Below are 25,558 nucleotides of genomic sequence, written 5' to 3' on the forward strand. Positions count from 1 at the left end.
TCCCCCACTAGAGATTATGCCCTCCCCCCATTACAGGGTTTCTACTGCCCTGCTAGATGTTGCGTGACTCACCGATGATGACGCGCCAGATCGCACTCGTCGCGGTGACTTCGGTGACATAGTCAGTGAGCTGGTAGACCCTGAACCTGAAACAAGTAAGCCAGGACGACGATGGATACACAGTGTCGTAATAACTGTAACTATAACTCACACAAATATATGCCAGTGCAATGGATGAACATTATCGTAATAGCTACATGTATAGCAGTAAATATGTATGCATACAACTACACATAGTAACTGGAAAATGTACACAGAATATCACAAAGAAAAGGCCTATTAATTTATTTTTTGCTTATGATGTTTATGATATAAGAATTTATACTGCTATTAATATCCATTATTAAGTCCTGACATTACCAATTTAAACTTTACATAAAAATAATTTCCAAATAAGGTGCCAGCATTCTGGACAAAGGTTAATATGAATAAAATATGAGAGAATAATCACTTCGTCTGTGTGCTTCAATTTTAACTATATATTTATAAACACACACACACACACACACACACACACACACAACCACAAACGCACACACACACAACAACAAACGCACACACACACACACACACACAAACGCACACACACACAGACACACACACACACACAACCACAAACGCACACACACACAACCACAAACGCACGCACACACACACACACACACATTCATTCTACATATAATAATGAACGTCTGACATTTTGGTTTTCTCCCATAAGAGCGCACTACTGTTATGGTAAAACTCATTGTCTGCTATGAATGGTATAGGTGTTTTTTTTACTGTATATCGGCCATTTCAGTGTATATAGGGAAACAACTGATTTTTTAAAATATATACAGCATCACAGATGTTTTAACAATTGTTCTTTATAATATCTCAAGGAGCAAGATGTACTGATCTACTGTGCTGTTCGGGGACATGCTCCCCAGATTAAAAACAAATAAAGATGACCAGAGACGTGTTTTAAGAGCAATTTAGAGTCACATATTGTGGATGGTGCATTTAAAAAAACACACAAAAATGTAATTAAAAAGGGTACTTCAAACGGACGGTGGTGGGACGCTCGTGACTCCCCTCTGGATCCGCCAATATGATAATGACTGCTACACAGACGTGGTCACATTAACAATAGTGAAATCTGTGATACACAGCTATCTAGCTATCTGTCTTCAAAAAAACAAAAAAACTTTACCGATCTCCCAAAACAGTACAACTAGACCTTTGATAAGAACTGACCTGCCTCAATTGTTATGGTTTAACATAAACGTGGTTCCCACACAATCTGTGACACGCAGCAGATCGTAACAAAGAAAAAGAAAGAAAGAAATGTTTTATTTAACGACGCACTCAACACATTGTATTTACAGTTATATGACGTCAGACATATGGTTAAGGACCACACAGATATTGAGAGAGGAAACCCGCTGTCGCCACTTCATGGGCTACTCTTTTCGATTAGCAGCAAGGTATCTTTTATATTCACCATCCCACAGATAGGGTAGTACATACCACGGCCTTTGATATACTAGTCGTGGTGCACTGGCTGGAACGAGAAAAAGCTCAATGGGCCGACCTACGGGGATCGATCCCACACCGACAGGGCATCGAGCGAGCGCTGTACCACTGGGCTAGGTCGTCTCGCCCTTAGATCGTAACAAACCAGACCATACATTTCAATTGTCCTATATCTGTCACAGATACGTCACATACCGTCTGTGACTATGTTCCTATACAGCGGTGTTGCTTGCCTGTGACGAATGTCACGATGTTCGGGTTTACAGATATCTGCTGCGTATTACACATTTTATGGAATCCAGGATTTAAATGGCTGTCTGTCACATGTTTTACTGAATGCTGGTGTCATGTGTGTTAACTCACCACGTCTCTCAGAATGCGAAGACACCTTCCTGATACTTTTAGGTGATTTCAAGGTCACTCGCGGGGAATTTGTCTCAGATCTCTTGTAAGCACTAACCAATCGAACTTCTGAAAACAAGATGATTAATAATAAACAGATTGATACATTTTCTTATTATATTTTTACGTACAATATCAGTATTACAGTGTTATTATATTAAATATACAAAAATGCTATGTTCAATGTATAACAACATGCCAAAATAAATTCGTTAACGAATACTACAAGCCTTTAAATAGATGGCTTGATGATATGCTCCCCTTGGTGGCTGTTCAACACAAATTTGACTTTTATATGTAAATATATAAATAAAACAAAAGGTTTTCGTTAATTAGTATGAACGTAGTATTTTTATAGCTGTCTTGTTCCCTTTGAATGTGTTTTACGTTTGTTGTTTTATATTGCAAACACATACATATATCGTCATCGATTATCCATGTACACGCACTCTGAAGAGCATCTAGTCAGTTGCCTAATTAATTAAAAAAGCAAAAACAATATGTTTCAGTCCACTGGGGCGTTTTTTATGAGATCGAATGCTCGCGAACAATTTGACTGTGTGCCATCGTATTCTGTAACATCACATGCATCTAGTGTTCAGTGCAAAAACCAGTCTAACGAGCGACCGCGATCATTCGTCCCCAACTTGCCATGGATCTCCAGAATGTGATATTAACTGCGTGCATGCTAATAAAAAAATGTACAAACACGTGGTCATTACAATGAAAACCTCGGATTCTTGGGTTAGATCATTCAGTATATTTAATATTAATGATATCTTTGTGCACCACAAAAAAATGCGAAATTATGTGAAGTAACTGTCCCAGGACGATTAATTAGTTTATAAGTGTGTAAAACGTGTTTTCTGCATCCACCACAATCACAATTCAACAATCTGTAAAAGCAACAATATACAAACCACGTTTGATGCGCGATGGGAATGAGTAAGCTGCAACAAAGAAACAAAGTAAACAGTTTGCACGTGATGTATACTACATTAACCAGAGCTCACTTGGTTAGAGCATGGTTTAGCATTATCACTGGACGTATTCGACATAAGTGATTTTTATCTTTTATTAACTCGTCTGTTTTAAGATGTCCCATCAAGGAAAAGTATCACCTTTAATATCCACATTCACTGACGCGAGACAAAATATTAATAGAGATAATTTTATTAAAAGAGTTAATTATATTAATATGTTTGAAGGTCTTACCATTTTCACAGATGTCAAAGTCGTCCATATTTACTTTCTCCTGCCCATACGCCACAAACATTGTGTCCTCTTTGAAAAAATCTGCCAGAGTTGCTACCTGCAAATAATTCAGTGTTTAATGAAAATGGCTTCAACATCAACTACATGTAAAATACATTGACTTTCTTTTTTTGTATTATCGCGACCCCTCTGTATTTAATCAGTTCTGAGAATATAATGTGCGGTTTCAATTCACAAATGACACATGAACTCCATTATTTAATTAAATATTTACCTCACGTATGTGCCAATGGTATTAGTAATCATAAATACTGTCCAAAAGTTTCAAAATCTAACACGTTTAAAAATAAACACCTTTCTACAAATGCAATCAAATATCTATCAAATATCTAAGTATCGTAGGCTTGTTGTATATGGAAAAATGTACACAAACTGGAATAAGACATTGCTTAGATATGCAAAATACACTAAGATTCGTTTTTGTATTTTGTATGCAACCCCTCTGTTTAATAATTTCTGAGAATATTCACTCTTTCGGGTAATATAATGTGCGGTTTCAGGTCACAAGTGGCACATCAACTCCGTTATTTAATTAAATATGCACTACACGTATCTGCCAATTGCATTAGTAATCGTTGTATTACTATTCAAACGTTTCAAAATCTAACGCATTAAAAAAATGAACTACTTTCTCCATATACAATAAAATATCTAAGTACCGTAGGCTTTGCTACATACATGGAATAACTTGCACAGATTTGGATAAGACATCACTTAGACATGTAGACCTTTATTGTAAATATGTAGTCGAGTTATAAACTTACGAAGGGATCGACTTTTAATGTAGGCGTAGCTTGTGAGAAAACAAATGTATTTTCCAGTGCACCAGGACATATTTACACAGACAGTAAGCTAAGAGATTGTGAACTAAAGTATGCTACCGGGTATACGATATTTATCGCGCTCTTTATGTAATTGTCGATAAACACACGCAAAACTGATACTGTCCTGTGCTATGAGACCAACACATATTGTTGATATGGCCGTGCCCATGGAAACCGACTATCGCCAGCCAATGGATGGGAATTCATGCGTTCTATTCTAGAGTTTGGTTATCACCTACGCGTGTAAACACCATGGTTGTTGTGTCACTGGCCATGCCAGAGTCTTGACCGATAGTGGACATGCCTAAACCTTCAATAGACATTGGCATGGTTGCATTTGATGCATTGTTCTCAAATAGACATTGGCACGATAAAGCAGTTTAGAATTGGAATCATGGTTGCATTTGATGCATTGTTCTCAAATGTATAAGATCGCATAGTCTCACCTAAAAGAAATGTGAACCGTAGTTAAAAGTCTCACCTGTTGTCCATCTAAAGTGTAAATTTTCTTCACAGTACCACTGTCCATTTTAATAGCATCTGTTATATCAGACATAACCTGGTCAAACGAATGAGCTGTCTTTCTGTTCAGCAAGACTCTGACCGCCTTCCTAGGCTTGGAGCCGTTTCTGATAATTGTCACCAATTTGGGTCTTATGAAGCTCTTTGTGTCATCTTCGGAATCTTTGGACAACGGCGAAACTCGCTCCTGAGATTCAGAGCGGCCCTTGATGTTGGCGTTCCAGTTGGGAGAAGCTGGCGTGTTGGAGTAATCCATTTTCTTGAAGAGGGTCGTGGAAGCGCAGACGTAGCTTTCTCCTTCTACAAGGTCATCCAAGGAGCTGATGCTCCTGGCGCCATCTACCGTGAATATGTGACGCACGCCTTTCGGAAGAACGTCCTTGTTACACAGCGGACTCAGCGTCAGGTCCGACAGAAGAGATTCGAAAGTCCGAAACCGTTCGGGTGATACTGCGTACACCATTCCTTTGAAGAACCTGTCGCCATTTCTGTAGAACCTGACTTTCTTCGCCCGCTTCTCCTCTGAATACTTAAGAATGCTCTGTCGTATGGAAATCCCGTGTTCACTGTGCGATGTCGGACTTCTTGGCCTCGATCTACTGTTCCGATTGGATGCTCGTGTTTTGTCGTCGTAGCTACACACTGCGAAATGGTCGTCTATCACCTCGCCCATGATGCTGCTAGCTAGGAATGAAAATAAGAAGAGTATCTAGTAGGGGGTAGTGAAAAATACTGAGAAAATGCTCAAATAGTACCCCGATGATGATGATGCTAGCTACAAATAAAAATAAAAGTCTAACTTACTCGCAGAACCTTATTTAGTAGGGATGGTAATCAACCCCTTCCTCCTAAAACATATTGAGAAAATGCCATTTTGGTCTCTATTTACTACCCTGGTTATTTGAGGCTAAGTACGGCTATGATATGTGCATGTATTTACTCAGTTTAGTATTTTTCCTTCCCTTCATCAATTAATGAGCTTAGCAGGAAGTGATACCTTATGAAAGTGTTCCACAACTAACATCCCAGTTGATGGTCAGTTGCTGGTAGCGTATCTGCTGATAGCGGGTTTCGTCTATCATACTTCAGACCAGATTTATAACATCTAATAATAATTAGATATTTTACCCAAAACATGTTCTTTAGACAACAGACAACCTTTGCCATAGATATTGAATGAATGAATGAATGAATGAATGAATGAACGAATGTTTAGCGACACCACAGCACGAAAAATACATCGGCTATTTGGTGTCAACCTTGCAAAATGCAAACAATTAAGTGATGAACAATAGATGTAACACAATGTCTAGAATTTCGTTAAAAAAAAAACATTTCTTTTATCATTGCCTGTTAAAAGATTGCTACATGTCAAGGTAGGATAAAAAAAAATCCTTTGCACCTGGAAGATGTGATTATAAGAGTTGTTGGGATTAGCTGTTTGACATATGATAGCTGTCAAATCTTAGGGTTTAACTAGGTAGACAGGTGCACTCATGTCTGGGTAATCCCTTAGCGACATGGGCATTTTCACATAGGTGGTGCACAGCTTATTTCGCCAACCGATTTCCTCTCGGACGATTCTTTCGTGGCGGAAGGGCATGTGGCAAAGGTTCACTGACATCATCCCCACACCATGGCCATAACTAAAACAGGCCCGTAAAAACCAGGGGAAGTGAAGGGGCTAAGCCCCTTCCTCCAAGGACGACAATACATATAATGAACTTAGCTTTTAAAACAGCAAGACATCATACAATATATTGTTATTTTGTTCTCCCTAATGCTAGAAAATCACGTGGGATGTCCATCCATCGATTTTAAAACGTTCCCCAACTTCAAATATTAAAACTGGCCTGTAAAACCGTGGCATCATGGTATTCCCTGTGTGACGCCACCACTACAGCTGAATGTACATGGATGATTCTTTTTTTTCTTTTTTTTGTAAAGATAACTATGGCGTATATTGAGATCTAAGGAGCTTCGATGTAATTGTCAACCTATATGTATATTCACAGAACAAGCGTTATAGGTATACAGTTTGTTTTGTTTAACGACACCACTAGAGCATATTGATTTACTAGATTGACTATTGAATGTCAAACATTTGGAAACCCGCTACATTTTTCCATTAGTAGCAAGGGATCCTTTATATGCATCACCCCACAGACAGGATAGCACATACCACAACCTTTGCTATACTAGTCGTGATGTACTGGTTGGAATGAAAAATAGCCCAATAGGCCCATCGACGGGGATCAATCCTAGACCGACCGCGCATCAAGCGAGCACTTTACCACTGGGCTACGTCCCGCTCCCAAGCGTTATAGACACAAGACTAAGACCCAGTCTCACTATGTGTTGTGTAGACGACATATGTAGGTGTGTATGTGTGGATGATTTATCAGGTGTCTTCGACCTACGTTAGGCCAGTGTGATGGATTCTGCTCCATCCAACTCGGCAGCTTCTTTAATCAGTAGTTAATCATGATAACTGTTACATTTGGTCTAGAGTCATAGAGAAGAAAGTCCATCCTGGCCACACCCAGTTCAAAACAACAGATATTCTATATACTTGTACATACTACCACAGTTAGAACAAAATATATTTTATATACATACTTATCAAAGATAAAAGAGCACATTCAACAGTCTTTGATATACCAGTCGTGGAGTAATGTGCACGACTCACCAATGGACGTAGATCGTTAGTCACACGTGAATAGAGCGCGTCATCATCACGGATCGGGCTCGAAGGAACACATCCCTTGGAATTATAATCGTTAATACGCCCACAGCTGTTCTGTGAACGACCACACTCTCAAGTGACCAAGGTGGAATAAAACACAAACAAAAACCTTTCAAAATATTGATTTTTATCAAGTTTGGTCAAATGCTAATGTTGCTAGGTGAACATCGGGTTGCCGCATTACAGATAAACCATTACTCTTCAGCGGTCTGGTTTAACAGCAGTTTCTCGGGTTACAGATAATAACGAGTATAGCTCTTTAGCTTTGGGTAAATTCATTAATGGCAATAGCAGGAGCCGCGTTCCTTAGAACTTGGGTTTTGAAAATGTCAGAGCATCTCGCCAGGGACATTCGTTAGGAATTGGTTTGACGCATAGCAAATGTTAGAATTAACATCAAATAATTGATGTGAATAAATATTCAGATGCTTCTCTGAAGGAAAACATAAAATAATGCTGTTTCTAATTTAACGGGATTAAAAATACATTTCCAGATCACGATAGCATATGATGGAATGCAGCTAACAAAAGACATTAACACGAAAAGAACCGGCAGCCTCTATTGCTGACAAATGCAATCATCTGGCTCCAATATCTCTATTTTTAATGATTAGATGGCTTCATATTCATTTTAGTATTAACATTTGTCATAGAATCAAATGACCACCCATAAAAAAAGAAGCAAAAAGAGGAAAAAACTACTAATTAAATTACAACTAATGGGGATTGTAACAATCATTCAAAACCAACCAATGATTAATATCGAATATCTGGCTTTAGGCTAAGAGTAACAAAAAGTATCTTGAGAACACAGTACTTAAAGGGACATTCCCGAGTTTGCTGCATTGTAAAATGTTTCCGACTAATAAAATATTTCTACGATTAAACTTACATATTAAATATATTTTCTTTTCTTGTTTAGAATATTTAAATATGTTCATATACTTACCATTTGTGACACCCAATAGACGATATGTATTTTTGTGCTGGGGTGTCGTTAAACAAACATTCATTCATTCATTCATTCATTGTTTAGAATATTAGTGTCTGTATATTCAATGTGTTTCTGGTCGTCTTAATATTTGTAAGAAGCCCAAACTTGAATTAATTTTGTACGTACGAAAAAATATTTTTTAGGAAATATAATGAAAATTAACCTAGTATAAATATTAGAACGATCAGAAACATGTTTAAATTTACAGCCACTGATATTCTAAACAAGAAAATATATTTAATATGTAAGTTTAATCGTAGAAATATTTTATTAGTCGATAACATCGTAAAACAGTGCAGCAGACTGAGGAATGTCCCTTTAAGTGTAAATCAAGGACGGAATATATTTCGTTAAAAAAGAAGAGTAATTTCAACACACAACCTGGTCTTAAACTTGAGTTAAGAAACTCACAGCCAGAAGATAGCCTTACGAAAATAATTCAAAGCGTATATTAAACTTCTCGTTTTTTCACAGGATGTATAACAAATAATTTAGCTTTTAATGCACCAATGAATCATCACCAATGAATCATTACTTATAATGAGAAAAAGAAAACCCTCAAGTATTCATCCGGGTTTGTTTAATTTTAGACTACATTTTGCACGTCAAAAAATGCTCTACCATAAAACGAAATAAAGGCTTCACGTTAACTTGTAAATTATGTCAGGTTTCTATTCATAACTGTAGCATATATCAAATTTCTTCGTATATAACATATCATGTTGTCCTGTCTGGGGGCGACTGCATATAAAGCGATCTATTAACTATATAATGTGGCTACAAGTATCCTTCTCTCTAGACCAAGTCGCAAAATTACCACATTATGTCTGACACAAAATCACCGTTCATAAAGTATGTGCTGGGATGTCAGTAAACCAATCATTCATTCTCTGTTTTAATATTATTGATTGGTATTTCCATTTCCATTTCAAGTACACTGACCTGGGCTGTCTTTCCAGAATTTTTATTTTTTATTTTTATGAGGTTAGATGTCGGAGAAGTGGACTTGTACTTTCCAACAGAGCTGTTCATTTGAAATATGAGCCTATACTTGGATGAGAACTGATTACATGTCTTAAATCCAGGCGTGTGTGGGCGGAGGGTGGCGTGGCTCGGGGTTCGAAACCCCTTTGTTCAAAGAGAATTTTAATTTTTTAAATATATATTCAGGGGTAGCATGACCGGAACCCCAGTAAAAACCTCTCTCGGCACGGTCTAGACCGTCTCCAACCCCACTTCACATACTGTCCTGAACTCTGATGACATTATCACAATTGCATCATGGCCGGTAATCGATAGGCAGTCGTGAAGTCCCCTCGCCAACCCTCTGTCATAGACACGTTTCCTGGAGATCGTGGACGATGTGCCCTAGACAGATATTTTGAATCTTGATTGAACGAGTCAATGAACCCAGCTTCTACAACACACCCTACAGCAGGGCTGGATTTAGACATTTCGGGGGGGGGGGGGGGGGGGGGGGGGGGGGGGGGGGGGGGGGGGGGGCACTTCAGGTTCGGGGGCCCCTCAACATAGAAATTAAATTACATGACAAATAAAAATAAAAAAACTAATTTTATAATTATTACATTTTTTTAATAAAGGAAATCCTTAGTCTGGGAGCCCTTCTGGCAGGGGGGCCCCGAGGCAATTACCCCCTTTGCCCCCTTATAAATCCGGCACTGCCCTACAGCCCAGTCACTCGCCACAGATCCCCACGTAATCGCGTTGTGTCTTTCCATGTCTGTCAGTGATTATTGACATTTTCACAGTTTGTCAACATGAGATTCGCATTGTTGAAATCAGTCATTCATCACCGCGTGCAGAGCTGCCGAACAATTACTGAACTGTGTGAATAACATTACCGCCATTAATACTCTAAGCTGTATTCTGAACAAAGTATTCAGTACAGTGGAAGTTGTAATAATACAATAAGCCATTCAGAATACACTTCTTTTTTTAAAATGACAGAACAACATTCGTCAAATCATTACTATCGAGTCCTTTTGACAGTTAATGTCTGGCCATGCGCATGTTCTGACATATTGCCAAAAATAAAATATAGTCATTAGTATATAAAACATTCACAAATATCTGATTTAAAAAGTTCACATTTTGAACTTTCAGTATTAGCAATGTTTTTATGTCATATCCACACAATGGTGATGACATGAATATTCACGGATTAGAAAAAACACTAGTCAAACATGCGACGTAATATGACATAACATGGTAATATGGAGCGGCGTGGCATGGTAATATGGAGCGGCGCGGCATAGGTAATAGAGAGTGTGGTGGCATGGTAATAGGGAGGGGCGTGACATGGTAATAAGTGAGCGGCGTGGCATGGTAATAGGGAGCGGCGTGGCATGGTAATAGGGAGCGGCGTGGCATGGTAATAAGTGAGCGGCGTGGCATGGTAATAGGAAGCGGCGTGGCATGGTAATAGGGAGCGTCGTGGTATACGTGCCGTGTGTAATCATATCCGATTAGGATTAAAGTACGCTGTCCTGGGAATTTATTAATTTTGATGAGTGTTTATAATTAAAGTTCAAACACTATGTGGTTGGCGTACATGTAATTTATTTTGCTTGTCTGTAACGGTTAATAATAGTATGGTGAAGAGAAGCAGGTAATGTATTACATTTTCGACATACGCCTTTTTCAAAACTGGTTAACAAGCTCACAGAACTAAGCTATATACATATATGCTGATGACAATGTTTGTTTTGTTTCACGACACCACTAGAGCACATTGATTTATTAATCATCGACTATTAGCTGTGAAACATTTGGTAATTCTAACATAGTCTTAAAGAGGAACCCAGCTACATTTCCCCATTGGTAGAAATGGATTTTTTTTAATGTGCATTATCCCAGACAGCTAGAACAAGAAATAGCCCAGTGGGTCTACCGACTAGGATCGATCCTAGACCGACCGCTCATCAGGCGAGCGTTTTACCATTGGACTACATCTCGCCATCCTGTCTTAAATTTACCGTTCTCCTAAATCATCTAATATAGTGAAAAGTGGGTATTATTAATCAGTTTAAACTTTTTTTAAATACATGTGTACTACCTTAGGCCCAAAACACACCGGAGCTGAGTCTGCATGTGGGCTTGGCGAGTATGATTCAAGTAACGATCGGAGTCGAAAGTGACAAAACACACCGCGTCTGTGCTGGTGCGTACTATAAATCTGGGAAAAGACCAGAGGGGAACATGCACTATATTTTAACACTGCCATACTGTCAGATGCACAACGTTCGAACCTTACTCATTCATTTTTCATAGGAAAAATACATATTAATCAATGTGGAATTCTCAAAAATATTGCTGATGTTTATGGAAGAAAATATATCTAAATATATGAACGCAGTTGATATGTATGTATATTGATAACACGTAACAATTACAGATCCAGACGTCACAATTAACTGCCGCAAGTGTTTGCCACACTCGTCAAACCCGGACTCAGCTTCGGCGTGTTTTGGACCTTAGATTGCTGATACCCATACGTTTGACTGTACAACTTCAGACAATAAAACATGTTCACTTCTTTGTTGATCGTACATAATAAGTGCATATATAAAAGCTGTTATTGTGATTTAAATATATTGTCTCTCATACACCATTATATAAATATTAACATATCAGTAACCCCACATTGCAGTCCAATCTAATTAAAATTATCTCCACTATTACATGTGGATCTAACACCAGCCAGTTGGAGCTCATGTCCACCAATCAAAACCTTACTTGCAGAATCCTGCCAGTGATTTAAAAATAATTTGAAAACATTCCGAATTATTCTGAGGGTATACGATATGTTTCATGTGAATTACGAATGCCTTATTTAGACCAGTAGAACTAATTTTAATCGGATTGCTAACAACACTGCGTAGTCCCCAATGTCCAGGTAACATTTCGTCCGTAAATAATAATTTAAATATTGACCAATCACACTTCGCCTTTTATAACGTTATTTGGGAGCATACAAATTCTAAAAATATCGGGCGAGTCTATTTTAGTGGCCGCAGTACAGCGAACCATACCAATACGTACGGGGTGGGTTATCAGTCTTCAATTTTACATTAAAAATTATTTATTTATTTATAAAAAAAACCCTAACTTAAAAAAAACCCTAACTAAATCAGTCTTCAGTTTTACATTACAAATTATTTATTTTATAAGATAAAACATGTTTTAAGGCATTCGTAATTCACACGAAACATGTCGTATACCCTCAGGATAATTCGGAATGTTTTCTAATTATTTTTAAATCACTGGCAGGATTCTGCAAGTAAGGTTTTGATTGGTGGACATGAGCTCCAACTGGCTGGTGTTAGATCCACATGTAACAGTGGAGATAATTTTAATTAGATTGATTGCAGTCTCTTCTATTTCCAGACGTATAAATGCACAAATCTGTAATCACAGATTGGTCTGTGGAAATAAAAATATGGAAATAATGACTTTAGGTTATATAAGTGATATGGAAATACTGACTTAGGCTAATAGTCCGTCCACGGAGGGTAGGAATATTTGAAACACCGGTCTTGATACCGACAGATCTCGTGACACGAGTTATTGATCAGCCATATTAAGTAATCCAGACCCGATATTGATTCAACACACTAACACAGACAGTCTTACACAGGAAGTGTTACATCTGCGGGTTCTCGAGACAAGACTGTGTTATTTGTAATTGGTATGTGAGACCAAACTGTTACGCTACGAAGTCATCAGTGGCGGATCTAAGAGGGGGTGGTGGTGGTGGTGCAGAGCCCACCCTCCAACCCATAATTTTGAAACAGTTACTTTTCTATTTTATTTTTTCATTTATTTTTTTACGTAGGAATCCTTCGGGAACGTTTGTGGCTTTCGGCCAAATGTCACCCCCCCCCCCCCCCCCCCCCCCAATGGAGTTTCTGGATCAGCAGCTGCCATTTAATAAAATTTTAATAAAACATTTTTTAAAGTTATTGATTCAAAACTCAATACAGTAATTAAATATAATACAGTATAATATAATACAGTAATTAAATATAATAAAGGTCATTTTTCAGTACTTCAGATAAAATTCAGTCAACTTGTGAAAATTATTTTATGCACAAAAAAGTCAGAAGTCAGCTAAAAAGTTGCTCTATAGTTGGCGGTTTTTTTTTTTTTTTTACCAACGAACACCAAAGTGAATGAAACGTTCAAGTTCTGGTTTATCGTGTGTGTGTGTGTGTGTGTGTGTGTGTGTGTGTGTTGTGTGTGTGTGTGTGTGTGTGTGTGTGTGTGTGTGTGTGTGTGTGTGTGTTGTTGTTGTTGTTGCTTTAGTTGTGGTGGTTGGAAGGATGGCTTTTTATTGGATGTTTATTTCTATTATTCTTTTATTTTTATTCTGGATTTTATTTTTGTTTATGTTTTTCAATAATTTTATTACCTGGATGCGAGTGGTTGTCGGTTCTGTAGACCAGTATATTATTTTTCTTTTAAAAGATTACTCTTAAACAGTGATGATATCAGTTGTTCAGTTTTACCAAAAAGAATTATAGACGTACGAAAAGTTCATAATACGGTATTGTATTACATATTATTAAGTCAAAAATGTTGTGAACTAATACTTCAATATATACCGCAAGGCACTGAGAAGCCATAAATGTAACATGCCAGATGGAACAAGGTGGTCTGGCGTTGCTAACCTACACCCACCCATACATTCGAACATTACGTAATATTTGAATGGCCCCTTATAAAACAGGTCGAGGGGTAGGCGTTACAAAACAAAATGGCGTTTTGCGTTATATAATTGTTGCACAGCCCCTTTAGGTATACTGGCAACCTTTTTGATTGCCTTGTCAGACTAGTCAAACGAAAGGTCATCTGAATACGTGACACCAGCTTTGGTCAGATCTGCTGATGGAAACCTAAAGACTAGTCAAACGACAGGTCATGTGAATACGTGACACCGGCTTTGGTCAGATCTGCTGAGATGGAAACCTGAAGACTAGTTAAACGACAGGTCATCTGAATACGTGTCACCGGCTTTGGTCAAATCTGCTGATGGAAACCTAAAGACTAGTCAAACGACAGGTCATGTGAATACGTGACACCAGCTTTGGTCAGATCTGCTGGTGGAAACCTAGAGACTAGTCAAACGACAGATCACGTGACACCGGCTTTGGTCAGATCTGCTAATGGAAACCTAAAGACTAGTCAAACGAAAGGTCATCTGAATACGTGTCACCGGCTTTGGTCAAATCTGCTGATGGAAACCTAAAGACTAGTCAAACGAAAGGTCATGTGAATACGTGACACCGGCTTTGGTCAAATCTGCTGAGATGGAAACCTGAAGACTAGTCAAACGACAGGTCATGTGAATACGTGACACCGGCTTTGGTCAAATCTGCTGAGATGGAAACCTGAAGACTAGTCAAACGACAGGTCATGTGAATACGTGACACCGGCTTTGGTCACATCTGCTGAGATGGAAACCTGAAGACTAGTCAAACGACAGGTCATGTGAATACGTGACACCGGCTTTGGTCAGATCTGCTGAGATGGAAACCTGAAGACTAGTTAAACGACAGGTCATCTGAATACGTGACACCGGCTTTGGTCAGAGCTGCTGAGATGGAAACCTGAAGACTAGTTAAACGACAGGTCATCTGAATACGTGACTCCGGCTTTGGTCAAATCTGCTGATGGAAACCTAAAGACTAGTCAAACGAAAGGTCATGTGAATACGTGACACCAGCTTTGGTCAGATCTGCTGATGGAAACCTAAAGACTAGTCAAACGACAGGTCACGTGACACCGGCTTTGGTCAGATCTGCTAATGGAAACCTAAAGACTAGTCAAACGACAGGTCATGTGAATACGTGACACCAGCTTTCGTCAGATCTGCTGAGATGGAAACCTGAAGACTAGTTAAACGACAGGTCATCTGAATACGTGACACCGGCTTTGGTCAGAGCTGCTGAGATGGAAACCTGAAGACTAGTTAAACGACAGGTCATCTGAATACGCGACACCGGCTTTGGTCAGATCTGCAGATGTATAGACCTATCTAAAGATAAGAGTGACCCGTAAGATCTCATATCAGTTCGATACCGTCATAACTTTCTCTTTAGTAACACATGCACACAGTAACCCGTAAGATTTCATATCAATCAGATTGTTAATGAAGTCGTTCCGCCCTAACTTCTCTTTAATAGTATGTGCACTTTCTGTTCGCAGTTACAAAACCTGCCTGTCATTTTATGTTAACGATCAGATTTTGATCACGCTTGAAATCGGCTTTAGCTTAATCGCCCGACGTCGGTGTTTTAAGCTCTTGATCCATGGAATGTGTGCACACAACTGTCGAATAGTGCACTGATGTTATCGCGTATTTCAAACTGATTTGTTCGTAGCGTGACGATTGGTAAGGTGGGCTTAGGTGGGTTCTGGTGTGATGTCATTTTATGATAGCATGTTTCAAGTTCTAGGTTCTGCGAACGTAAACCTGATCAGGCTCATGGGAACGATATTTGAAGTGTGTGTGTGGGGTACAATATCTAGTGAGGGGTCACAAGCCAATCTTTATTTATATAGAGCATAAAAAAAAAACTTAAAAAGAAGAAAACAAAAGAAGCATATTTTGGTCCTCAAATGTCGGTTCTTACGGGCTTGTTGAGATTTTATAACTTACTCTCATAATCACCACAATTCTTGCAGCCTATAACTGCTTATTATTATGATCACCATAGTTTTGCATATATATATATATATATATATACATACATACATACATACATATACATACATACACAAGTACGGACAAACGTATGTCACAGTGACCTAGTTGTGTTACGCAACATACCGCCATCCCAAGTTGTACTTGCATGCAAGGTTTGATAATCCTATATGAATTGATAAGGAAGATATTGTCCTTTTAATGTGCGTTAAAAGTAGGTCGCGGTCACCTAATTATGGTACGCGACACACCGCCATCCTAAGTTGTACTTGCACGCAAGGTCTGATGATCCTATATGAATTGATAAGGAAAATATATTCCAGAAACGGACGGATAACGCCGTAACATATAATACAACTCGTCAAAGCAGGGCGTATAAAAAAAAAAGAAGAAGATTAAAAAAAGAGGGAGAAAAACAAAATGTAATACGAAACTGTCCCATTAGAGCAATTACATGTACGTTAAAATTTTCACCGATTGATGATGTACACAGAGTATACAACAAAATAGTACCATCAATAGCCAGGTGACAATCCCATAACAGTAACCCATCAGTCTTTCTAGAGATCAGAAGTAGTAATGAATGAACGAATGCCATTTAACGACACCCCAGCACAAAAAAATACACATTGGCTATAGAGTGTCAGACAGACAGATGAACTTTCATTTCAGAATTTTACTTACTTAACGAACGAGAGAGAGAGAGAGAGAGAGAGAGAGAGAGAGAGAGAGAGAGAGAGAGAGAGAGAGAGAGAGAGAGATACAGTTAAAACGTTTGTTTTATTTAACGACACCATTAGAACACGTTGATTTATTTACCATCGGCTATTGGATGTTAAAGAGACAGACCGAGAAAGAGACAGGTAGAGAGACATTGGGGAGGATGGGACAGAGAGGATGAGGAGAGAGGGAGAAAGAGAAAAAGAGACAGACACACAGATACATGTACAGAGACACGAGGGGAAGCGAGAGAGAGAGAGAGAGAGAGAGAGAGAGAGAGAGAGAGACAGAGAGAGACAGACAGAGACAGACAGACAGAGAGACAGAGACAGACAGACAAACAGAAAGCCAGACAGAGATGAAAGCAAACAATAGACACCATATGATAACAAGAATTCCATTGGGAAACAGAAATAAAATTGAAACGTATGACGTAATCGAGTAATAATTTATGATATTTATATGTTATCTCCACTAAACAGGCTACAAAGGGGAAAGTATTATATTAAAATATAATTACCTTTTCACAAAACCCAACACTCCGTTTTGTTATCAAGAATACACAAATAGGAAGTCTTTGGAATACAGAATATTCGCTAAAACGACAGTCTTTCCGGCGCAGATCCCATTCAGCGACGCCAAACAATGCCTCATTTACAAATACTGCAGCAGTGGCTTGCTGATTACCATTATTCGCAAGACAAATGATTCATGTACATGAGTAACCGAGCTCTGGGGGCTGGTCGTCGTAGAAGCCATCACAAAACCTGGCCACTCAGATATTTGCACAATCAATACCACACAGCTGATATCGGCAATCAGTGCCACCGATATCACATGCAGTAATATTCGGCAGGTTGGGTCGCGCAGAGTGGAGAGAATAGTGGAGCACTGTTTTTTAGTCGCAAATAGCCACAAAAGGCGATCGCGTTATGCAACTCGCAAGGCATAATACAGCTAGTAAAGCGATTACCGCAATATGCCGTCCGGCATTTGATCGAAAGCTAGCGGGCTTATAACAAGGAGATATGAAGGAATTACACTGCCTGTACAGGAGTTACAATGCAAAAATGACACATGCAATATGCTTCCAGTACTACTCACCTGGTAGAAGGGAATGGCGCAAGTTGATTCAAGTTGGTGCTGTGTTGGCAACGGGTGAAGTTCTAGTGACACTGACTCACCAGCTTGAAAGAGGAATCGATTGTTAATTTTCATAAATTATGGGTCTCTCTCTTAAAATAGCAGACACGGCATGTTCTAAACGGCGGCTGAATGGAGTGGCTAAACAAGTTAAATCTAACGTGACCGGACCAATGCAAAATTGATTGAACAACCATTGACACGGGTGCTCGTACGAAAAGGCAAACAATAGCATTCGGTTTCATTAGAGAACTACACACAGCGAAATGATTTTGTAGTGGCAGTGAATAGAACACCTTCGGCTTACCGACAAAGGAGCGGGTATGTTCGAGGTATAATATAATACATATTATATCCGTTTATGACCAGTCGTAGATGATATCGATATGAAGATATTTCCAGCTTGTGATTTTTAACAATCAGTTTAAAGACTTATCACGGGTATTCACGTCTACCCGCATTACGTTTGCCGTTTCACACAATGAAATACACTTCCTCGCCCCATGCGCTTCGAATCATATAAAACGAGAAAACCGAACGAGACCCACGCATAACTTTAAGTAAGATGTCTGGCCCATGACACTAGATAACGATCGCCATTAGTAGAGCAGTTTAGTAGGTGTTTGTTTTTTTGCTTAACGACACCACTAGAGCAAATTGATTTATTAATCATCGGCTATTGGATATCAAACATTTGGTAATTTTGACTTGAAGGAAATGTTTTATTTAACGACGTACTCAACACATTTTATTTACGGTTATATGGCGTCATACATATTATGGTTAAGGACAACACAGATATTGAGTGAGGAAACCCGTTGTCGTCACTTCATAGGCTACTCGTTTCGATTAGCAGCAATGGATCTTTTATATGCACCATCCCACAGACAGGGTAGTACATGCCACGGCCTTTGATATGCCAGTTATGGTGTACTGGCTGGAACGAGATAATTCTGACAGTCTTAGAGAGGAAACATGCCACGTTTGTATGATAGGATAGAATATACCACGGCCTTTAATATACCAATCGCTGTGCACTGGTTGGAAGAAAAATAGCCCAATGGGCCCATCGACGGGGAATATAATAGGTGGTTACAAAAAACCTAATGCTACCTGTCACGGGGATCCTATAATACCCGTAACTGAATGAAACACGATTGTCCAAATATCTCTCCTAACTGTACATCTATTAGATCTCTCTGTAACAGGCAGTTATACCCGCTGGCTCGTTTAGGTATGATCAGAGATAAGATCTTATATAAAGTATATATTATTATAGCACGATTAGTTCACTAGAAAACACAACAAAAACACAATACACTTTGGAATCTGTATTAACCTACGCTGACAAATGTACTGCGCAGTAGTTAATTAACAACACAAATAATAACAACCCAGAACTGATCACTTAATTAATTCATCTCTAGGTGTCTAGTTTACACAATATGCTAATCACTTCACCGTGACACAACACCCACACGTGTGATAATTGAGAAACGCTTCCAGGGGAACTTAATTAATAAAGGAATTACAACTCTATTCCTAACTGGTTAATTTTTAATTAAACCTTACTACTCATTCAGTAACGTGTGATAATTGAGAAACGCTTCCAGGGGAACTTAATTAATAAAGGAATTACAGCTATATTCCTAACTGGTTAATTTTTAATTAACCCTAACTACTCATTCAATAACCTTGTAATACAGACTTAATACTGGTACCTATCACAATAAAGACAATAACCTACAGTTTACCTAGGTCCTCTAGGATGACTGGCTAAGCCTTAATAATTATTTATAACAGTGAGCCTACAGTATACTGCGTCAGATGACCGGCAGCACCGTCTAAATAATATTGGTATAATACAGTATTAAAATATTTAAAGTCACATCAATCACATCAAGGTTATACAACAGAGCAGAAATGATATTTACCAAGTCCAAACGGACGAACATTCCCTGGAAGCCTTCCAATATGTTTCTCCCCGATATCTTTAAAACCCTAGCTATTTATTATAAAACCCAATATCGCCTGGGGGTACATCGCGGTCCTCCCCCTATCAAGTGATATTTCCAGAGAGACCACGCCGGCATATTTTTCTTAGATGGTCAGACTTACTGTCGCCAGTTCGCTAGAGATTCCATGGTCGCGCGGAGGTATTACGTAACTACTGACCACATGGCCTCCACACCTGGACTGGGTGTGTATTAGAAAAAGCTCGACGACAGTCGCGCGAAGGTATTACGTAATAAGTTCCACCTGGGCTTAAGTGCATATTGAGACTGCACACGGCCCTCTAAAACAATTAATATCGCCACAGGCGAAAACAAAATTAAGAGCATGTTCCGTCACACACCCCCACCTCAAAAAGGATATTTCCTCTACTCTAGGAATAGGGAAATATACTACATTAAAACAAAAAGTGCGTTAACCGACGCATCCGGGCATTTATAACACATGTAATAAGGTGACTACCAGTAATCACTCTGAGTCTCTGACTCCCTGGTATACAAATAAAATATATAAAAACAAAACAGAAATCAAGAATGTCAACACATTATCATAACGTTCAACTTCGGGACAGGGCATCAGCGATTACATTGGATGTGCCCTTGATATGTTCAATGGTAATTGGGAATTCTTGCAGAAGAAGAGTCCATCTCAAAACTCTCTGGTTGGTGGCTTTCATTCTGTGAATGAAAGTAAGCGAATTATGATCAGTAAAGACCACCACTTGATGCACTGCCGATTTCACGTAGATCTGAAAATGCTTCAGAGCTTGTACCATGGCCAAAGCTTCCTTCTCTATAGTGGAATAGTTCACCTGGTGTTTGTCAAACTTTTTGGAGAAGAAACTTACAGGATGGTCCAGTCCATTTTCGTCTTCTTGGAACAGCACAGCTCCAGCTCCCACGTCACTGGCATCCACAGCTAGCTTGAAAGGCACTCGGTAGTCTGGTGCTGCCATCACGGGAGACGAGGAGCGCATCTGCTTGAGACGGTTGAATGACTTCTCGCAATCATCTGACCACTGGAACTTCGTTTCCTTCCTTTTCAGTGTCGCACGTTTTCCAGGTTTTCTCCGATAGGCATGCTGTCGAATCGGTGTAGCATTGGGTTCCAAGCGCACATCCTGGCTTACGGTATTGGTAACCGTTGGAAGGTCCTGACAAGTGGAAACATTGTCTTGTATCAGCGTAATCAATTTTTCTCGCCGGGGGTTCAAGTCTGCTAGAATCTGGCTGTTGGTTAATTTGATCTCTGCAGTCTTGACGTCATCACAGGAAATTGAGTGACTCTCAATTTGGACCGATAACTCTGGAACTATCGGCAGTCTGTCAAAATAGCCTTTTAGCAAATTGATGTGGCAATACCTACTTTTCCTAACCCTATCAGGAGTGTTTATCACATACCCTGTCTCATTAACCCGTTTGTGCACAACATAGGGCCCGAAATACCTGTTCTGTAATGAACCCCGTTTAATGGGAAGGTACAGCAGCACTTTATCCCCTGGTTTAAATTCCCGACTCCTAGCCTTCCTATCAAACACTGATTTTATTTTGCTCTGAGCATGGCTCAGTTGCTTCCTATCCTTTCTATCTCTAACTCTCTTATTCATTAATACTCCCTTGTCCACAGTTAACAAGGTAGTGCGAGCTGCCAACAAATTTGGATCAGCCCCCTGCTCTAGAACTAACTCGTCTATTACAAGGTAAGTCCCCTCTATCAAACACAACTGGTTCATTTACCCTCTGCGGGAGATCAACAGGTTCCACCACATTTGGTTCGTCAGTTGACCTATCTACCATTTTACTCATAACCTCATCCACTCCAATTTCATGGCTCACGCACGTATCAGACAAATCACAAATATCCTCTAGGTCTCGTGTTACCCTTCTGGCCATAGCCCTAGTCTTTACACACGCAGGATATCTAATCTCATCAACCTCACTCTCTTCTATTGGTAAAGTGCTGTCTTTAATTAACAATTGGTCACATTTCGGCTGACAACACTGACTAGTCAAATCATTACCCACCAAAACTCCTATGTTTTCAACAGGCAAGTCCTTTACAACACCCATAATGACTGGTCCCGTCACAAACTTCGAACACAAGAAAACGTTATGTAACCGGACAACCATTTTTTCTCCAGTAACTGAGGTTAAGGCCAAACTACGTCCTGTATCTGAATTCTTAATACCAGCTAAACACTCCGACGTGATCAGTGACTGACTACAGCCGGTATCTCGATAGATTGATATTGCCTTAGGGCTCAATTCTTGTTTCACATCACAAACCATACCAGTGGACACATACGGGTTTACTTTCTCTGCCATGGGACTAACCATTAACTCTCTCGCTAACGGAGTTGACCTCACTAAACCGACCACTTGCGCATTATCGCGTTTCCTTTTAAAACAGTCCCCAACCAGGTGGTTATCCTTTTTACAGTAACTGCAATGTGGACGAAAAGTTCGTGCATTGGCTGATAATGCAGGCCTATCCTTACTTTGCCCACCAGGTGCATTCCTTGCCTGACTAGCTGACCAACTAGATGACTCTCCCCGATAGTTACTTTCCCGGGAAAAACCTGGCTGAAATTTCTTCTTATCACCCTGTTGTAAAGAGCTACCCTGTACTGCCTGAGCTTTGTGTATTAACACGTAATCATCTGACACTATGCCTGCCTCCTCTATCTTTTTGACATCACGATCCTCTAAATGAATACGTAAGCTACCTGGTAATCCATTTTTAATGTCCTGTAAGATCAACAACTCCCGTAACTCGGTATATGACTCTACCTGATGAGACACCACCTATTTATCAAACATCCCTGCCTTCTTAGCCACAAACTCACTATAAGACTGACCCTGCGTTTTTCTCAACTCGCTATACCGTAAACGATAATCCTCAGGTCGTAATTCATACGCCCTCAACACTGTCGCCATAACTAGGTCGTACTGACTTGCTCGCTCATCACTCATTGAATTATAAGCTACACTAGCCTTCCCCTTAAACTTAGACACGGCTAACAATGTCCACTTAGACTGCGGCCAATTTAGCTGCCCGTTCAAAAAGTTGGAAGAACATATCTACCTCCTGGTCATCAAATACAGGTACTGATCTATAAGCCTCCGACATGTTAAAACCATTTCCTGCCTCACGTCTAACTTCTTCAGTATTCAACTTTAACTCATGTTCCACCTTTAGTTTTGCTAACTGGAATTCTCTATCTCTATCTTCTCCATCCCTCTATCCTCTCTCTCTCTCTCTCTCTCTCTCTCTCTCTCTCTCTCTCTCTCTCTCTCTCTCTCTCTCTCTCTCTCTCTCTCTCTCTCTCTCTCTCTCTCTCTCTCTATCTAATGCACGTTCTTCTTTCGTACTCAAGCTTTTTAAAAGCTAATTGTTGTTCCACACTTAACTCATTTATCTCTATCTCTGGAACAATCTCACTGTCTTCCATAACAGGACTATCACCAAAAACTTCCTGGATAATAATTGTCCTTATATCTCCTAAGGTTTTAGCTGATGTTAAATCAATTTCTCGCTCACTCGCGATTTCAACTAACTCGGCCTTACGTGCTCGCTTAATCTCCACTACACTGAGCGTAGGCCTATCCAGCAAATTCTTTTCCATGTTTAGATATGACGCACTTAGTATTAATTAATTTTCTAGTGAACAACGTTGCTACTTCTAGTTATTTTAAAAATAATTTATAAAGCCCCCCATTTACAAACAATACTTTTTTTTAAATATGCATGTCCCGTTTCAGATCCGGGACGAGCGCCCCAATTTTCACTCCTGTCACGGGGATCCTATAATACCCGTAACTGAATGAAACACGATTGTCCAAATCTCTCTCCTAACTGTACATCTATTAGATCTCTCTGTAACAGGCAGTTATACCCGCTGGCTCGTCTAGGTATGATCAGAGATAAGATCTTATATAAAGTATATATTATTATAGCACGTTTAGTTCACTAGAAAACACAACAAAAACACAATACACTTTGGAATCTGTATTAACCTACGCTGACAAATGTACTTTCGTAGTAGTTAATTAACAACACAAATAATAACAACCCAGAACTGATCACTTAATTAGTTAATCTCTAGGTGTCTAGTTTACACAATATGCTAATCACTTCACCGTGACACAACACCCACACGCGTGATAATTGAGAAACGCTTCCAGGGGAACTTAATTAATAAAGGAATTACAACTCTATTCTTAACTACTCATTCAATAACCTTGTAATACAGACTTAATACTGGTACCTATCACAATAAAGACAATAAACTACAGTTTACCTAGGTCCTCTAGGATGACTGGCTAAGCCTTAATAATTATTTATAACAGTGAGCCTACAGTATACTGCGTCAGATGACCGGCAGCACCGTCTAAATAATATTGGTATAATACAGTATTAAAATATTTAAAGTCACATCAATCACATCAAGGTTATACAACAGAGCAGAAATGATATTTACCAAGTCCAAACGGACGAACATTCCCTGGAAGCCTTCCAATATGTTTCTCCCCGATATCTTTAAAACCCTAGCTATTTATTATAAAACCCAATATCGCCTGGGGGTACATCGCGGTCCTCCCCCTATCAAGTGATATTTCCAGAGAGACCACGCCGGCATATTTTTCTTAGATGGTCAGACTTACTGTCGCCAGTTCGCTAGAGATTCCATGGTCGCGCAGAGGTATTACGTAACTACTGACCACATGGCCTCCACATCTGGACTGGGTGTGTATTAGAAAAAGCTCGACGACAGTCGCGCGAAGGTATTACGTAACAAGTTCCACCTGGGCTTAAGTGCATATTGAGACTGCACACGGCCCTCTAAAACAATATCGCCACAGGCGAAAACAAAATTAAGAGCATGTTCCGTCACACTACCATTGAACACTCACATCGTGGATAGATTATGTTCACAGCAAAAACCGACGAGGAAAGGCGGGTTTGTTGAACATACGGCCACGAAAGAAAGAAATGTTTTATTTAACGACGCACTCAACACATTTTATTTACGGTTATATGGCGTCAGACATATGGTTAAGGACCACATAGATTCTAAGAGGAAACCCGCTGTCGCCACTACATGGGCTACTCTTCCGATTAGCAGCAAGGGATCTTTTATTTGCGCTTCCCACAGGCAGGATAGCACAAACCATGGCCTTTGTTGAACCAGTTATGGATCACTGGTCGGTGCAAGTGGTTTACACCTACCCATTGAGCCTTGCGGAGCACTCACTCAGGGTTTGGAGTCGGTATCTGGATTAAAAATCCCATGCCTCCACTGGGATCCGAACCCAGTACCTACCAGCCTGTAGACCGATGGCCTGCCACGACCGGTCATACGGCCACGAAGACAATCAACTATATTGGATGAACAGACAAGAGATGTGGATGGTGAAAGACGTTCAACAATAGTAGCTGCCAGGTTTAACGACGCACTCAACACATTTTATTTACGGTTATATGGTTAAGATATTGAGGGAGAAAACCCGCTGTCGCCACTTCACGGGCTATTCTTTTCGATTAGCAGCAAGAGATTTTTTATATGCACCATCCCATAGACAGGATAGCACATTTCACGGCCTTTGGTGTACCAGTCA

At 39.6% G+C, this 25,558-nt stretch overlaps 1 protein-coding gene across 2 annotated transcripts in view; it reads right to left on the bottom strand.

The window, feature by feature from the left end:
* The window catches only part of LOC121375347 (serine/threonine-protein kinase DCLK1-like), a 29,789-nt gene extending 11,487 nt beyond the window's left edge, over window positions 1-18,302 (bottom strand). The window contains exons 1-5 of one of the 2 annotated variants that reach the window (XM_041502758.1): window positions 17,889-18,302; window positions 4,558-5,282; window positions 3,193-3,289; window positions 1,939-2,046; window positions 73-146 (exon numbers count right to left, since the gene is read on the bottom strand). In XM_041502758.1, the coding sequence (XP_041358692.1) occupies window positions 73-146; window positions 1,939-2,046; window positions 3,193-3,289; window positions 4,558-5,271 (993 nt within the window). In that variant the 5' untranslated portion in view covers window positions 5,272-5,282; window positions 17,889-18,302. Of the gene's footprint in view, window positions 1-72; window positions 147-1,938; window positions 2,047-3,192; window positions 3,290-4,557; window positions 5,283-17,304; window positions 17,636-17,888 lie in introns of those variants that run through there. The other variant, XM_041502757.1, reaches the window with a different exon arrangement.
* Window positions 18,303-25,558: the final 7,256 nt, after the last annotated feature.

This window comes from Gigantopelta aegis, chromosome 6 (assembly GCF_016097555.1).
Source record: "Gigantopelta aegis isolate Gae_Host chromosome 6, Gae_host_genome, whole genome shotgun sequence".
In the NCBI taxonomy this organism is placed as follows: Eukaryota; Metazoa; Mollusca; class Gastropoda; order Neomphalida; family Peltospiridae; genus Gigantopelta; species Gigantopelta aegis.